The sequence below is a fragment of the Ctenopharyngodon idella genome, chromosome 3 (genome assembly GCF_019924925.1).
Source record: "Ctenopharyngodon idella isolate HZGC_01 chromosome 3, HZGC01, whole genome shotgun sequence".
Classification (NCBI taxonomy): Eukaryota; Metazoa; Chordata; class Actinopteri; order Cypriniformes; family Xenocyprididae; genus Ctenopharyngodon; species Ctenopharyngodon idella.
The window spans coordinates 55,343,577-55,361,847 of NC_067222.1; the positions used below are offsets into that span (position 1 = coordinate 55,343,577).

Here is an 18,271-nt window from a genome sequence, read left to right on the forward strand (position 1 = left end):
AAAATTTATTAGGGTTGCCAGGTCTGTACCACAAAACTAACTCAATGGCCAATCAAAAATAGAGCGACCTTTAACCTTCAGGGGGGAAAAAAAAATCAAGACCTCAGCATCAGCTTAACAGTATCCCCATTCCACAGTAAAACCACAGACTTTGCAACACTGAAATTGAGCTAGTTTTCATTCCTTTTGCCAGGTTTTGAGTCGGTTTTGTGCTGGACATTTTTACAGGATCTGGCAATACATGACATGTGCCTCATGTCATAAATGAAAGTGAAAGTAAATCTTCAGAGCTGATGTTTCACCATTTTAAACAGACAGAACTGATTATTTACCAGACAGAATATGTTTAAAACTGTAATAGAGTTGATTATAAAAGTTTAGGCAGGAATTTATGTGTACCTACTCGATGGAAAAGCTGTAGGATTTCTGTGAATCGGTATGTATGATATTTTACATCCTGAAGCAAATGAACAATGTTTATTGTGTTTCATGCTGACTGTGATTCTGCAAAAGTATTTGTGTTTACATGTGTCTACCTTTATATATTTTGAGTGATTGTGATCTATTTCTCCAGCTCAAGATCCATTCAGCTGAGTTATAAAAGCTGTTTGATTACTTTAGTTTTTGTGATTGTCACTTCCGTCTAGAATCAGCGGTGGAGATCAAACTTTTCAGATCCATCATGAATGACACACAAACATCCAGAAATGAAGATTATTTTCCAGAACACAGGTACGTTGAGTAACTCATTAAATATCCTTTTATGTTATAGTGGAAATGACTGTCTACAGAAAAAAAACCCCACATTTTTCTGTATGTTTTTTTTTCTCTAAGATTAAGATTTATTAATATGATTGTAATCATAAAGGATGTTCTGTTTTAGCTCAGTTCATCAGAAGAGATCAGAACCAGAACCCAGCTGTGTGTCTATGAAGAGTGATGCGTCTATGATTCAGCCAATACAGTTTAAGAGTGGAGATACACAGACTGGCCTCAGGTATAACATTTCTATAAAAACATGATTATAGGATGGCATTCTATATTATTGTGTATTTTCTACAAGAGATGGGACATTCTTGTGCTTTCTTTGTGGGTATTTTTATCTTTACTTTATAATATAACACACACTTTAAAGTTATTTCTTTAATGATAAATAAAGAATTGAGTCGTTGAATGTGGTAATTTGAAGAATTCACATTAATCTCCATCTGTTTTAGTCTAGTTCATCAGAAGTCTATGAAGAGTGATGTGTCTATTGATCAGTCAGTACTTTTAAAGTTTGGAGATACACAGCCTGATCTCAGGTAAAACATTTCTATAACAGATATTTGAATTTGAATATATGACACAGAACTAGGCATTGTGCTTATTAACCCATGTAATAATTTGGAGTTTTTATTTACAGCCATAAAGCCTGCAGCCTCAACACATTTAGATCAAACCTGAGGATGAAGTTTCTGTGTCTGTATGAAGGAACAGCAAAGCAGGGAAATCCAACATTCCTGAATGAGATCTACACAGAGCTCTACATCACAGAGAGTCAAAGTGGAGAGATCAATAAAGAGCATGAGGTGAGACAGATTGAGACACAATCCAGGAGAGGAGCAACAGAAGGCACACCAATCAAATGCAGTGACATCTTTAGACCTTTACCTGGACAAGACAAACCCATCAGAACTGTGCTGACAAAGGGAGTCGCTGGCATTGGAAAAACAGTCTCTGTGCAGAAGTTCATCCTGGACTGGGCTGAAGGGAAAGAGAATCAGGACGTCCAGCTCATATTTCCACTTCCTTTCAGAGAGCTCAATTTGATGAAGGACAAAACACTCAGTCTTTCAGATCTTCTTCATATCTTTTCCCCTGAAACAAAAGAAATGGAAATATCCAGTGATGAATATAAAGTGTTGTTCATCTTTGATGGTCTGGATGAGTGTCGTCTGTCTCTGAACTTTAAGAGCGAAGTGAAACTGTGTAATATATCTGAATCAGCCTCAGTAGACGTGCTGCTGACGAACCTCATTGCAGGGAATCTGCTTCCCTCTGCTCTCATCTGGATCACCTCTAGACCAGCAGCAGCTGATCTTGTCCCCTCTGAGTGTGTCCATCGAGTGACAGAGGTACGAGGCTTCAATGAGTCACAGAAGGAGGAATATTTCAGGAAGAGAATCAGTGATCAGAGTCTGGCTGACAGGATCATCTCACACCTGAAGTCATCAAGGAGCCTCCACATCATGTGCCACATCCCAGTGTTCTGCTGGATCTCAGCCACTGTTCTAAAGATGATGAATAAAGCAAAGAGAAGAAAGATTCCCAAGACTCTCACTCAAATGTACACATACTTCATGATCATTCAGAACAACATCAAACAAGAGAAGGACTATGAGAAAAACCTGACAGATGAAGACATGATTCTCAAACTGGGGAAACTGGCTTTCCAGCAGCTTGTGAAAGGAAACCTGATCTTCTACGAGGAAGACCTGAGAGAGTGTGGCATTGATGTGACAGAAGCATCAGTGTACTCAGGATTGTGCACTCAGATCTTCAGAGAGGAGTTAGGCTTGTATCAAGGGAAAGTCTTCTGCTTTGTTCATCTGAGCATTCAGGAACATTTAGCAGCTCTGTATGCACACCTCTCCTTTACAATTGAGAAGAGATATGTGTTTAACCAAAACAAACAAAGTATGATGTCTACGATTTTGTACTTGTTCCAAAGTAATTCATTATCTGAGCTGCATCAGAGAGCTGTGGATGAGACTTTACAGAGTAAGAATGGACATCTGGACCTTTTCCTGCGTTTCCTTCTGGGTCTCTCATTGGAGTCCAATCAGACTCTTCTACGAGAACTACTGACACAGACAGGAAGCTGCTCTTACAACAAAGAGGAAACAGTTCAGTATATCAAACAGAAGATCAGGGAGAATCACTCCCCAGAAAGATCCATCAATCTGTTCCACTGTCTGAATGAACTGGGTGATGATTCACTGATGCAGGAGATCCAGCGTTATCTGAAATCTGGAAAAATAGGACGAACCAAACTCTCCTCTTCACAGTGGTCAGCTCTGGTTTATGTGTTGCTGACATTACAACAGAAGATCAATTTTGATCTAAAACAGTTTACTGGAGCACAAATTACAGCAGATGAAGTTCTCCAAAATCTGATGCCTGTGGTTAAAGAATCCAGATCAGCTCAGTAAGAAACACTGACAACAATCACTCCACTTTCAAAACATGATCACATTTATGAATTTAGCATGTGCTGTTTTGTAGTTTGATGATTAAGCAAACAGAAGAGTGGTAGTGGTATTTAATGTGAAAATCAGTTGTGATAAAAAAATATTAGTTTGATGCATTAAAAATGAGACAAGGTGACTACAGCTTATCTTTCAAAGACGCAACATCATCGTTTGTAAATTTTTTTTTAAACATTACACATTTAGATATGAACACTCGGCACACAATCAACGAAATATTAAGAAAAACAGATTAACTCAACATCACAAAACAAGCTGCTAAAAAGTCACAAAAAGAAAGCAAAAATAAAAGCAAAAAATAGTAATAGAATTCAACTTCATAATTTATTATTGATGCAGTGTATGCTGAGAGCCATGAATGAGATTTGTACTATGCTGTTACCCAACATGCACTGCAGCATAAAGCTTTTAATTGATTGTTACCATTGATGAGTTTCATGTGCTGTTTGTTGATGTCTTTGCGTCTAAGTAATACAGTAGTTAACCTCTGTGCTTTGCATGTTTTTAGCATTGTTTGGTTTTCCTGATGATCATAATAATGCTGTAGTATCACAGGGTTGGTAGTGCACAACAGAATATCAGTCAGTAGACTTGAAAATGTAACCTTCAAGTAACCCCATGATGACTATATTTCCTGTTGTTCTTTATATAACTAGTAGCCTACATTATGATATGTAGGTCCTTTCAGAGCACTGGTAATCCAGATTTGGTAATCTGGATCATTGACTGAATCATCTGATCTGTACATAAAATATTTGGTAAACTGTCCTGGTTAGAAGAGTTGAATTATTGAAACATTTTACACTTATATAATCTAAAGAATTTAAATTTAAGCCATTTAATTTTCTTTTACAGCCTTAAATTCTTTCTTAAATTCATTCTTAAATTCAATAATCACTGAATACAACTGATGGCTTTAGCTTTGCCTCAACTAAATTACACATTCAAAGATTTTGCAAGTCACCTGTGCTTTAGATTATAAACCTTACCTAATACACATTCATATTGCTGTTTGTTTTGTTCTCTACACAGGCTACAGTTATGTAATCTCACCACTCGTTCCTGTAAGAGTTTGTTTTCAGCTCTACAATCCTCAAACTCTGTCCTGAGAGAGCTTGACCTGAGTAACAATGACCTGAAGGATTCTGGAGTGAAGCTTCTTTCTGATGGACTGAAGAGTCTAAACTGTCAGTTGCAGATACTGGGGTAAATCGTTTTCCATAAAATTAACACAATGCTATTACAATAAATGATCATTAAATTTTGACATGCTCTCAATGAAATCCCAGAACAAAAGACAAAACGGTATTTGCAGGAAGAAATATTTGTTTTACCAGAAAGAATCACATTTACTTAGGGTGTACTCACACTAGGCACGGTTGCCTTGAACCAAGCACGATTGACCCCCTCCCCACTCCCCCGCTGGCCCGCACTCACATTGCCCTTAACGTTCCGGGCTGGAGCACGCTTACATCATTATATGAAGCAACTTTTTGTATGGAAGAAAACAGGAAGAAAAGCACTTTCGCTATGAAGCTGCCTAACATATTTATCATTTGTGCCGTGCAGCGAATTTCAATTGCACGTATCAGAGGATTATTACAAAGGCAGCAAACGTTAATGGAGTGTTCACAAGCTGTGTCCCAATTCAGGAGCTGCACGCTTCGGAGTGCATTAAAGGGGTGGGGCTTTGGAGTGGAAGGTTGCCAGGTCCTTTAAGCTGTATTTAAATCTAAATTTAAAGTACAGTACTTTAGGATTTTATTCAACTGCACTCCATCTCAGAGACAAATATTGTATTTATGAAAAACTGACGTTTTGGACATAATGGATATTACAGTTTGATTTAGATATTACATATTGGTGAAACCGGGGCATTACTTACATTTATGTGAATTCACACAGAGCTCCTGTCGTCACTGGCGCGCAATGAATTGTGGGATAGTGTAGACCGCGAAGTGTCTTAAGATCGACGCTTCATTCGACGGGGAAACGGAGAGGGTGCCCTTGAAGTCGCTCTCGAATTACGTCAGCCCTCCTTGCGCCACGGTGACAATCGCACTTCAAAGGCCGCTTTCCCCCCCACTTTTCTCAAGAACAGAACACAGTGCATAAAATGGGTACATTAAAATGTGTCAATATAAATATTATTTAAATGTCACTTTGTCAATGAAACAGCCTAATTTCTGTAGTTTATTTTTGTGATTTAAGTTAAAAAAGAAATGCATTTGTATACATTATATTTGTAATGTAATTTATTTGTAAATGAGCCGGAGTAATTTGTTAATTATTATTATTATTATTATTTTTACATATGTTCACATGTGTAAATAAAAGAGAATTGTTCTGTTCATTGTTTATTTCTTTTATGGAACTTACAATTTTACATAAAACATTAAACATATACAATCATTTTTTCATAATGTTTTTACATTAAAAAGCATTTTCAAAAAGGGGGAATAGTAAAATAAATTAACTCACATACTCAAATCAAACCATAAAATATTTGAACGTACAAAACAGATCTATGGTCCATTCAAATTTTGTCTTTAGTTGCTAACGATATAAAACTAACATTACATAGTTTAACCATACATATTTTGGCCCAGTGTCCCGTCGTCGCTTTCGTGACTTTCTATTGTCAAAACCCAATAGAAAGTCATAAAACTTTAAAATGCACTTTAAAATGCACTCACAAACGTCAACTGTCAGCTGTCTGTCACACAGCCGCTAGCCATGTAACGACGCTCAGCTCATTGTTGCCACGTCTGGGATTGGGATACTTTTACACTTGTGCTGTGATTACGCTACTTTTGGGATGGTTTTGTTGCGCAGACCTGGCAACCTTCCACTCCAAAGCCCCACCCCTTTAATGCACTCCGAAGTGCGTAGCCCCTGAATTGGGACACAGCTACAGTTTAAGTGCTTCGCATTAGCTTTGCTTATTTCAAAGGGGTAGCACCCACAATGTGATCGTGGGGCTCGCGTGACAATCTGGCTGAGGATTGAGAGACAAGTCCATCCCTGTTGCTCTCTCTCTCTCTCTCTCTCTCTCCGGATCACGATGTCCTTTTGCCGGGACTGAAGCGTGCCTCAGCACATCTTTGGCTTGGGTGGAGGACACTGAAGTGTTTCCATTGGAATGGAATGGAATGTGAGTTTGTCCGTCTCCGAGCATTCCTCACTTGGGTAAATTTGGTTTTATATTCGCACATTCGGACTTCCGCATAGGCTACAATAACTTTGTACACTACATTGGACATTCAGTGGACGTTTGCAAGTAAGTATACCATTAAAATAATACTTGCCCATTTTGATCGATTGTGAAAAATGTTGTAGGGTTACAATCGTTGGTTGTAAATATCATGTCGCTGTTTAGAATTTGCAAACATTTACTTTATTGCACATTATTAGAACATTCTTAAACGTGGAAGTCTGAATGTGCGAAAATAAAACCAACTTTACCCAAGTGCATTCCTCCCGTGATGATGAAGCGAAAGGGAGCTGCTTTGGGTGGCCACTCATGCAGTGAAACACTAGCAGACCCCCAAAGCATTTATAAAATAAATGTGTCTTTGTGCCCGTGATGTCGACCCACTCGACTATTGTGTGTGCGAAGGCACGCGTTTATACGATGCTCCCTCAGATCGGAGAGACACTCACGTGCCATCTCTCCCCTGGGAGCGCATCATCAGAGGCATTTCACAGTGAGTCAGGCTGATACTGCGCTGTACACAATGGCTGTGTTACAGACTTGGGTAAAGTTGGTTTTATTTTCGCACATTCAGACTTCCGCGTTTAAGAACGTTCTAATAATGTGCAATAAAGTAAATGTTAGCAAATTCTGAACAGCGACATGATATTTACAACCAACGATTGTAACCCTACAACATTTTTCACAATCGATCAAAATGGGCAAGTATTATTTTAATGGCATACTTACTTGCGAACGTCCACTGAATGTCCAATGTAGTGTACAAAGTTATTGTAGCCTATGCGGAAGTGCGAATGTGCGAATATAAAACCAAATTTACCCAAGTGTGTTACAGGCATTCCAGGCTGATCTATTAAAGATGTAAGCACAGCTTTTCATTCAGACCGTGTTTATTTGTCTGGTAATTAGCTGCATTTAATTCTGAGAAATTAATAAATGAAATGGCCATCTATATATATATATATATATATTGGGACACTTTGTGCCTTCTATGTCAACTTACTCGACTATTGTGGGTGCAGGTGCGTGTGATTATACAATGATGCTCTAGTTCGAAGAGACGCAAGCTATCTCTTCTCTGGACCTCATAGTCACTTAAAGAGACAGCACTCCCCACCAAGCTATGCATAATAACATCCATACTGGTGGGAAGGCGTTTCGATCGGTGTGTCAGACTGGTACTGCTCTGCACACTATGGGAGTGTTGCAGGTGGACCAGGCTGACCTGCTAAGAAGGCTCAAAAGCAGACTGTGGCAAGTTGCACTTCCCCTCGTAAAAACTGGGGACCAGCTCGTCATGCTCAGCAGCCAACACCCGCCCCTTCTCAATATCTTCACTTAAACCCTCCTTCCCCACCACCTCTGGTGCTTTTTGGGCATACGTGCAGACTGCTGTGTAAGCAGCCTTGACATATCCTAAACGTAGTTTTTAAAAAAATTTTTTTGCCAAATAATAGTTTATCAGATTGGTTGCTCTGCTTTCACATTTCAAAATTATAATAATTCTATCAAAAATGAGTGTAAGCATTAGAAATGCCGTAATAAAGTATATATACATATCAAACACAGAGTCCTCTCCTCTCCAGTGCGTCCACTCTCCATTGTGCCGCTGGCTGAGGCAATAATCACTTTAGTTATAACTTTTTCAGTTGCTAACATACTTTTGTCCAATCTGTAGTCACATTTTCAAAACTCTAAACACATTTAGAGATCTCTGGTTAATGGTATGGTCACATCTGTTGTGACCATACCATTAACACAATTCATGTCGTTTTCACATAAAATGCAGTCAATTAACACGTTTCTAAAATGCTAAAATGCTTTTCTTTTCATATAAGCTTACCCCATTCCAAAATCATGGATCTTTCTCATCTTATTTGCAAATGCTTAAACACAGCAAGTCAGAAATGAAGACCCAATGTTTCAATCATTAAATATAGTATAAAACCTATACTTTTGCAACAACAGCAGCTCAAAAATATTGAAAAAATATATAAAACATACTGAAACAATTGATAAGCATTTTTAATTGGCAGATCACTGAAATATTGAGAAATAGTCATAGGCATAGTCAGGTGTTGAATTTCTTTCCATTACATGGACATACAGTAAAATAGGACTCTGAATTGGATTTGTTCATTGTGGATGAAGAACAACACAGAGGTGCAGAGAGAAAAAAATGTCTAGGTGAGGGAGAGGAATAGATGAAGGAGGAGAGGAGAAGTTGGATCAGGACAAGGGAGTAGAAGAGGTAGAGGAGGAGGAAGAATGTGTGCTGGATTGTGCATCTCTATGGTTTCCCCCTTACACATGTGGAACCTATGAAAGCTTATTTCTGTCATGAATAGAAAATAAAAAAAGTTGTGTATTTTTACCTCACAATTCTGACTTTCTTTCAATTCCCATAGTTTAAATATCACAATTCTGAGGAAAAAAAAGTCAGAATTGTGAAATGTAAACTCATAATTGCTAAATAAAAAATTGAATTGTGAAATAAAAAGTCACAATTACCTTTTATGCTTTTTTTATTCGGTGGCGGAAAAAAAGCTTCCATAATAACCATGGCCATGTATGTTGGATTTGTTGTTGATCAATGGCAGCAATTTCATCGTTTCATTTCAGTAAAAGCTTCACACTACAACAATTTTACTACAATGATTCCACTACCACTCTTCCATATATGCAGAATATGTGGTCTGCACAGGGCACTAGCTACCAAGGGGACACCATCCCACCCTCTATTCGCCTTATTCACCCGGCGGCCATTTTGAAAACTCGAATGCCGTTGAGGGGTACACAAACCCGGAAGTTGGACTCCGATACGGTACTATCAATCAGTAGCAGCAATGGAAACTTTGTGGACTACGAATCTTGCCATTTTTACACATGATTTGACAGTTTATTTTAATAAATATTAAGCATATAAAAGGTGTGCATCATAGCTGACATGTAGATGAACACTTTACAGTTGTTTTTTTGACTGTAAATTATTCCCTTCAGATGTTATTGACCTTTAAATTATGGCGTATTTATGTATGAGCATATATACAGTAGTGTAAAATAGCATTTTTACACATGATTTGACAGTTTCTTTTAATAAGTATTAAAATTTTAAAAGGTGTGCATCATAGCGGACACCTGGATGAACACTTTACAGTTGTTTTTTTTTGACTGTAAATTATTTCCTTCAGATGTTATTGAAGTTAGAATCGTGCATACCTATTGTCGGATGTAACTTTAGAAACAGTCCTTAAATTTGCGAATATCAAACGTCCAACGTCAAACCAACCTTATGCCAGTGACCAGGATCCCTTCTGATATTTTTTATCCACTCTCGACGTAGTCCCTTATCCTCTGGAAAACGGTGAAAGGTTTGTCCTCTGTTTGATTTTTTTTGTTGGAACACAGCAGTGCGGCGCCATTGCCGCTAAGAGAAATCGCAACGCGAGAATTCCCGGAAGTGGTAGGTGTACCCCTGAAGCTCCTTAGAACGTTCGAGGTGAATAAGGCGAATGGGGCAACATCAACACCACACACCCAACCCCAGAAAGAGATTTCAACCAAGGGGGCAACTGAAGTTCTGCATAGGGGACTCATTTGACCAGTGGCTGCCCTGAGCAATTCTGTTACTTTGTTCTTCTTTTTCTACTGCACATTCTATAAAGTAATACCTCATTCACTTTTATATAGTTGCTATGTTGCCAAGAATGCACACATTCAACACTCAACCAAAAATGTAGAGTGGCTTACATCTAAGCATTCTACTTTTACTGCAGTAAAAGGAAACTGAATTTTAAGTCAAGTCAAGTCACCTTTATTTATATAGCGCTTTTTACAATGTAGATTGTGTCAAAGCAGCTTTACATTGATAACTAGTTTAAAAACTATGGATTTCATATTTTCTGCAGGTAGAACTGAAACATGACAAATAATGCAGTTTTCGTAATGCCATCAACTGTTAGTATTTTGACAGTCATTGCGCTTTGATTGACTATATGTTCACGTTGGATAGAAAACAAGTGCTAGTGTTAGACAGAACGACTCGATTTTGAATCAGGTTTGCTGTGTTTTGATAGAGTTAGTATGTGTTGAAAAAGGTTTTTAGCATTTTGAAATTTAGAGTTTGTGTTTATTTAACAAAATGTGGTTTTGGGCAGAAAATGAACTGTTTGGCTATGTGGCAACCCCTTGGATCCGAGAGCCTCAACTGATGCGTGAAGTTTCTTTTAATTCACCATGCATGACAACGCAATGTATTCAAACAGCATCTTTATTGCGTACACCATGCAACGAATCACAGCACCGTGAAAACTATACAAAAAAAAAAACAATTCATATTCAAACAAACTCGCAAACACATCAAATTGCATAAATAAGCATCAAACACTACGTTACACAACAAACATTCATTTCATTAATCATTCAACATACCTCGCTACACTCTCCAAGAAGTGCAAACCAAATATGATAATCCTTTTCGTCAACATCAAACGTGCGTCCAGTTCAATTCAAATGATGCAAAGTATAAAATCCACATTAAAAGTATAGGCTCAAACAAACAATCAGCGTCTAACATGCATGTCCACCCGCCATCTTATTAAGCCTACTAGCCCACCTGATCACTATGGTGTCTGAGAAGGACAATTTCAGCACAAATGTTAGCGAGTTTCCGGTTACAATTTACACACACACACACAAGGTGCAGCAATAAACATTCAGATACAAAGTTCATCATATTACTAATAAATTACACAAACATCTTCAATATTTCATAACCCAATTCATACTTGCTTTTCACATTAGGAAAATAAATAACAGTATTTTAAATGGTCCCTTACAGGCTAATTAAGTGATGTAGGTGTGTTGCTGTGTTAAGAGTTTAGAAAAAGTACTTTAAGTATTGGTAAACGCTTGTTAGCAATTGTAAAATTGTAATATGCATATGTGACCCGCTCTAACTCCGAGACTAAGACCCCTGTTGTCACTGTCGCCCCAGTAAAAATATCACTTTCAAAGTTTTCGCCAGAAATTGATGGTTTGAAGACGAAAAGTGCTACATTCTCAACCGCTCAGATGCCCAACTCAGAAACTCTGTTAAACTTTTCAGCAAAATTGTCGCACCGGTCTATGTCTGCCCAGGCTGACACACAAAATTTGGTTAAGAGGTATCCGACTTTGTTCAGTGACTATACTACCACTACACAAGGATAAAACATGAGATTGATGTGGGTTCACACGCACCCGTTAAACAAAGTGCTTATCGCTTAAATCCAAAAGCAGGGCTTAAAAAACTAAAAAAAAAATTCAATCGTTTCACTCCGAGCAGAATCGGTATTTTAACGTTTCTGTTCCAGAGTTCCTTCTGTATTAACGTTCTGAAACAGGTTTGTTTAGAAAAAATTTTTTTTTTACGTTTGCATGTAGCCTACTTAATAATAATAATAATCATAGCCAATAGGCCTACAATTATCTTTTATAACAAGATTCTGTCCAAATTTGTAGGCTAAACATATTAAAATGAAAGGAAAAACTATCAACAGTTAGTATAAACAGTATAAAGTATTTTTTCAAGAATTTTTAAAATGTTTGCTGCATGGTTTAAAATACCAGCGCTATTCCTGAGAGGAAAAAAGATACGCCGCATTTTATTATTACATTCAGAAATAGTGTAATTTATCAGTAAAATAAATAAATAAATGTTTACAAATAGCCTAGCCTATATAGCTTTGTTTATGTTTGTAAACATCCATTATGAACAAAACTGACCTATTTTATTTTACCACAAAACCTCTAAAGTTAACAGTTGGCCTATTCAGGCTATATAGGCCTACGTCAAGTCAAAACTAATTTTAAAAAAAATTCTCTTTAACGCCATTCCAGCTTCTATTGCTATATTCAAGGCGAGAAACAGGTTTATTTATTAGAAATAAAACTAAATATGATGCTAAACGAATTAATTTAAAGTGAATCTGAAGCCTACCTTTCTCATTCGACACGGTTTCCATTTTCGAGATGAATGCTAAACTATTAAGCTTTGTACTTCACTCATTTTACATTTAGTCATTTAGCAGATGCTTTTCTCCAAAGCGACTTACAAATGAGAATAATAGAAGCAATCAAATCAATATGAGCACAACGGTATGTAAATGCTGTGTCAAGTCAGTTTTATCAGTAAAGTGCTCGTAGCAAGGTTTTTTTTTGTTTTTTTTTTTTAAATATATACACAAGTAAATGGAGAAAGAATAGAAAATTGAAAAAAGAAAAGTAAAATATAAATAAAAAGTAAGTGCTAATATTACTGGGTCAAGTGTTGACGAAAAAGATATGTCTTTAGCAGTTTTTTGAAAATGGCTAAAGATTCAGCTGCTCGGGTAGAGCGTGGTAGGTCATTCCACCAACCAGGAACAGACCAGGAGAAGGTCCGTGAGAGTGATTTTGTGCCCCTTTGGGATGGCACCACAAGGAGCCGTTCACTTGCAGAACACAAGCTTCTGGAGGGCGCATAAGTCTGAAGTAGTGAGTTTAGGTATAGTGGTGCAGAGCCAGTGGTTGTTTTGTAGGCAAACATTAGAGCGAAAAATTGGATGCGAGCATCTATTGGCAGCCAATGCAAACTGATGAAGAGAGGTGTGACATGCGCTCTCTTCGGTTCGTTAAAGACTAGTCTTGCTGCAGCATTCTGGATCGGTTGTAGAGGCTTGACAGTGCATGCTGGAAGGCCTGCCAAGAGAGCATTACAATAGTCCAGTCTGGATAGAACAAGAGCTTGGACAAGAATTTGTGTGGAATGCTCCGATAGGAAGGGTCTGATCTTCCTAATGTTGTACAAGGCAAATCTGCAGGACCGGACCGTTGTAGCGATATGATCTGTGAAGCTTAAACAATCATCCATCACCACTCCGAGGTTCCTGGCTGTCCTGAAAGGACTTATGGTTGACGACCCAAGTTGAATGGAAATGTTATGATGAAGTGTTGGGTTGGCACCGACCACAAGCACTCGCAGTATCGACATCATCCTTCACATAACAGCACAGTCAGGCGGTGGTCATGGGTGGTAAACGGCAGATTGTATTACAGAATTGAATTGAGCAGTGTAACGTTTTATATGTTTGGTTGATTGTATTTTAATTATTTAACAGGCTGCGATATCAAGTAACCAATGCAAGAATTTGTATGCGCGCGAGGCGCCGGCACGACCACTGGAATTTTTTTTTCTTCTAAGAGAGTAAACTGTACTTCATAATTTATGGTCATACAGGTAAAAGCAAGACATAATTCATACATTTACAAAAGACACTTAAATAATGAAAACAAGCAGAATGTCTGTTTCCTTTCCTAGATCTTTCTGCAATTTTTGCTGGTTTCAAAACGCACAACAAGCTGCATATTACTTGACATTCATTTTCACTTAAATGTAGGCCTAATGCTTGACAGTTGGTGACATATATCATCGGAAAAACTAATGCCAGGGCATTGCCATTGTGACTTGCCTAACCTATGATGACTTGACAGCTGAGCCTGAGCGCGTCAGCGGGCATTTCACTTTAGAGCCAAATTCATGACAAAACTCGATCTGCTAAAAGGTTATTGGCAGGTGCCGCTCACTAAGAATACAGATGTGTCTGCATATTATCCACTGGTGAGGTAGTCAGTTCTAATTTCAAAATTAACTATCAATTTATGAAGATCAATTAAATTAAAATTTGTTAGCTGGACATTAGGGGCAGGATTGGAAGAATTTGAGGCATTATAGGCACTAAGAATACAAGAATATAGAACCTCAATCTTATTCCTAAAGAAATCTAGAAATTCTATACACAGCTCAGGGGTAGCCTCTGGATGAGAAGATGCCTTAGGGTTAACCACTTCATCAAAAGTATTAAAGAGCACTTTTGGATTATGTGAATTTTTAGTTATAAAATCTGAGAAGTATTCCATTTTAGCTGTTTTGACAGTGCAGTAATAGGCAGACAGGCATTTCTTAAAAATCTCCAGAGTCACGTCTACTATCTTTTTTTCCATTTACATTCTGCTTTAGGGCACTCCTACCTAAGAGCGCAGGTATGATGGTTAAACCATGGACGTGAGGTAAGTTTAGAAACTTTTGATTTTAGTGGTGCAACGGAGTCTAGAATATTTGTACATGTGTCATTAAACAACAAAGTAATTTCCTTGGTGTTGTGACTATGTGATGGTGCTTCCAAAACAGTCCTTGCCAAGGACTCTGTGTATGTGTGGCGGGCTAAAAATAATCAGAAAGGGAAACTCAATTCAGCTGACTACGTCACCCTGTCAAACAGGGAAAAATAATTCTGAATTGATCACCTACAAAGGGCACACATGAACGTGGTTTCAAAGACAGAGGCCTGAGACGTGGATACTGTAGTACAAAAGCTTTATTTTAACAATAATCAAGCACTAATCTTAAAACATTAAACTGTAGACCGGGTTAGATTATACAAACATACAAGACACAAAACATACACACACTCACACCATAAGATCAAGTGTGAACAAACTGCACTCCGTGACCCACCACCGCACACGAGAGCCAACTAGCGGCCTGCCTGCAGCCTTGGTTCCTGCAACAAAAGACAAGGTTACCAAAAATAATCTCAGAACAAAAGAAATAATGATAGTAATTATACAAATGTTTAACATTTTAATGAAAATACAGCAGAACAACAGAGTGATTTTTAGGTATTAGACCAGAAAATCAAGACACCTGCTATGAAGTTAAAAATCTCTCATGAAATGGAGGGGGATGTTCACCCCAATTTCATATAAACATATACCAATAATGTAAACAAGAAACAAAAAAAGCGAGTAAATACAGGAGAATTATGGCAAAGTCATTTCAAAGTGCCAGATTTCCTGCTGCCAATAGGTGGCACTTTGACTAACTGAATATTGGCATGTAGATGTCTTCAGGCCAGGACTCTTAACATGTGAGATAAGTTTGAGGCAGATTGGACATTGTACGCCCGAGTTACAACAGCTTCCTCTTTCATGGCAAAACATCAGACTTTGTCAGGCCGCCATGGACACTCCCTTAAAACAGAAACTCAAGATCTTTGATATTTATCATCGCTAAGGTCTTAAGATTAGACTGACAACATATGATGTTGATCTGGTTAAATCTCTGCGAAGAGTTAATCACAGTGTAAAACGTCATGTCCTGTTGCCCACAGGTGGCGCTTTGACTGTAACTGAATATTGCCATGTAGATGTCTTCGGGCCAGGACTCTTATCAATAATTTGACATTGATTTGATTAAAGCTCTGGGAGGAGATGGTTAAAGTACAAGAACTGGATATGGCAAAAACTGTTAAAATTTTGCAAAGAAAAGTCAAAATATCTCACTTCCTGTCAGGTTTACAGATTTTGCACCCAGGGACTTTTTTGCAGGTATTGGGCTGTTACACCTGTCTACCGAATTTCATACCTTTACCATAAGTGTAGCACGAAGGGCACTTAATTGAAATTTTGTAGGTGGCGCTATCGAGCCATTTTGCCACACCTAATTCTGAAACCCTTATCAGACGTAAATTTTCACCACTTCTGACGCGTGTGCAAAGTTTCATGAGTTTGCAAGCATGTTTAGGCCCTCAAAAATGCGATTCATTTCGGAGAACAAAAATTGGCTGAGCAATTACAATATGGTCCTCACACCATCAGTGCTCGGGCCCTAAATACACAAATGAGCCAAACAAAGCAATGTAGACAAACCCAATATACTAAAGAATGAACTTAAACAAACACCAAATACACAAAAAAACCAAACAAACAAATACAAAACTGACATCAACATGGCACAGGATTACAGCAGGAGCATGTTGAATGAGAAAGGTATCCGCCAACCAACCACTATGACGTTTGTCCGTCGGAAAACTACAATCTGAAATATAGCTGCAAGCAGTAAAGACGGGCCCCAAGCCCGGTGGCACCGCCACCCCGGTGGCTTCAGCGCAACTATGCACGGCGGGCAATGGGCATTTAAAACAGGTAAACATAAAAGGACTATGTCAAAGTCATTTGAATACACCACATTTACTGCAGCAGTTGGTGCCCATATGATCACAAACCACAACAGCCACATCCATAAGATCATTTAAATTTAGATGAATTTCATGTCATAGAATGTCATAAGTCAATTTCAAATGAGTGCAGAATATCATCCTAATCTGCCATGTCTATGTTTTTCTCAGACAACCTCTATAAAAATTCTATAGCAAATTACATATGGTTATTTGTGCAAACTCCACAGTGCTCTGAGAAATCTAATCCAGTCTTAATTGCAAATGTCTGTGATTGCTGAGGTTGTATAATCCTAACACTTCATGTGTTTTTTGACCTCCCTGAGCTATCGTTTGTGCACCAATCTTATGCACCAAAAGCATGATTTCATTTAATTTCAATATGTGTGGTATAAGATGAAAAAATAAAATTAAAAAAATAAATAAATAGAGCCAAATCACAGAACCTGCAAAGACAATTTTAATGTCAGTCTCAGGTAATAGTGATGTGATAGTGATGTCTAGATTTTTTCTGCTCACTTATGCAAGTATATTTTAAACAGCCACTTTTATAATCATGTGAAATTTACTGAAACAGGGGTTTTTAATAAATTTGAATTATATGTAAGGAATAATTGACAACGGGCCGTTAAATTCTTAGAAAATAATGCACACCCGAGATGGTAATGCCATGACCACACCGTTCGAGATAAAAAAAAAACCGCTGGCAATTCTTCATCATCAATGTCTTGATTTCATGCTGACCAAGTTTGGTGGTGATCAGATTAATCGCCTAGGAGGAGTATATCAAATTCCAGAGCATGCGTTTTTCAAACAAACCATAATAGCCAACTTCCTGTTGAGCTGGCATATAACTTTTTTTTATATAAAGTTGTTAGGCCCGTTGAGGTCTATATGTGTAGCGAGTTTCATACTAATATGTACAAGCATGTTTGATATATGGACCAAGTTTTCGGACTTCGTTCAAGGGGGCGCTGTCGAGCCCCCCTGCCTCGCCCGGGTACCAGCCTCTGCGGAGTCCTAATGGCCGCAGATTACAATAATAATAATAATAATAATCCTTAGGGGATCAAGAGGGCCCTGCGCCTTAGTGGCTTGGGCCCTAATAATAATCCTAAAGAAAACAATAGGGCCTTCGCCCTTTACAGGGCTTGGGCCCTAATAAACCTAGTTACCTCAAGCACACATCTCGATGCTCCCTAGTTAGCAGACACATACCTGTGAGATGGGAAGAGCCAAAACCGGAATGGGCACACAAGCGGTGATCTAACACACAATGGTGCCTTAAAAGTCCCCTTTTATATACCTGTGAAAGTATATGATTGGACAACTCATGCATTGATGGCATATTTAAAGAAACAACGCACACACTGTTCATCCCACTACATGTGCGTTAGAAAATTTATTCACAGTTAAGGAAGTTATCACACAAGAATAATGCACATCTGTCCTATGGTTCAGAGGCAAACATGGATGTAACAGACATACTGAAAGACCAGAAGATAAAACAAGATCAATGGTATGTCCGTGTTCGTGTGCAGGACCATTGGTATGTTTAAGGAGTTCAAATGAATCAATGAGTTGCACAAATTCCTTCACCAAGTGATGGGAAGGGCAACAGACATGGATATTAAAATTGCCTAGAACTAGTAATTTATCCAGGGTAGGGACTATATTAGACAGAAAAGTAGGGCTGTCGCGGTTAAGGAATTTCCCTTGCGGTATTTTTGAGTGGCTCAATAGCGTGATATGCCGCCAAATTACCAAAT

General features: G+C 38.1%; 1 protein-coding gene across 10 annotated transcripts in view; it reads left to right on the forward strand.

Moving 5' to 3' along the window:
• The first annotated feature begins 282 nt into the window (after window positions 1–282).
• LOC127508751 (NACHT, LRR and PYD domains-containing protein 3-like) overlaps window positions 283–18,271 on the forward strand; it is a 360,258-nt gene continuing 342,269 nt past the window's right edge. For 8 of the 10 annotated variants that reach the window (XR_007928910.1, XR_007928913.1, XR_007928912.1 and 5 more), the window contains exons 1-6: window positions 283–436; window positions 648–732; window positions 884–997; window positions 1,218–1,304; window positions 1,406–3,190; window positions 4,284–4,457. Coding sequence is in view for 7 of the 10 variants with exons in the window: in XM_051887097.1 (XP_051743057.1) it covers window positions 683–732; window positions 884–997; window positions 1,218–1,304; window positions 1,406–3,190; window positions 4,284–4,457 (2,210 nt within the window). In the remaining 3 variants the exon portion in view is untranslated. Of the gene's footprint in view, window positions 437–574; window positions 733–883; window positions 998–1,217; window positions 1,305–1,405; window positions 3,191–4,283; window positions 4,458–18,271 lie in introns of all 10 variants that reach the window. The other 2 variants (XM_051887098.1, XM_051887099.1) reach the window with 2 other exon arrangements.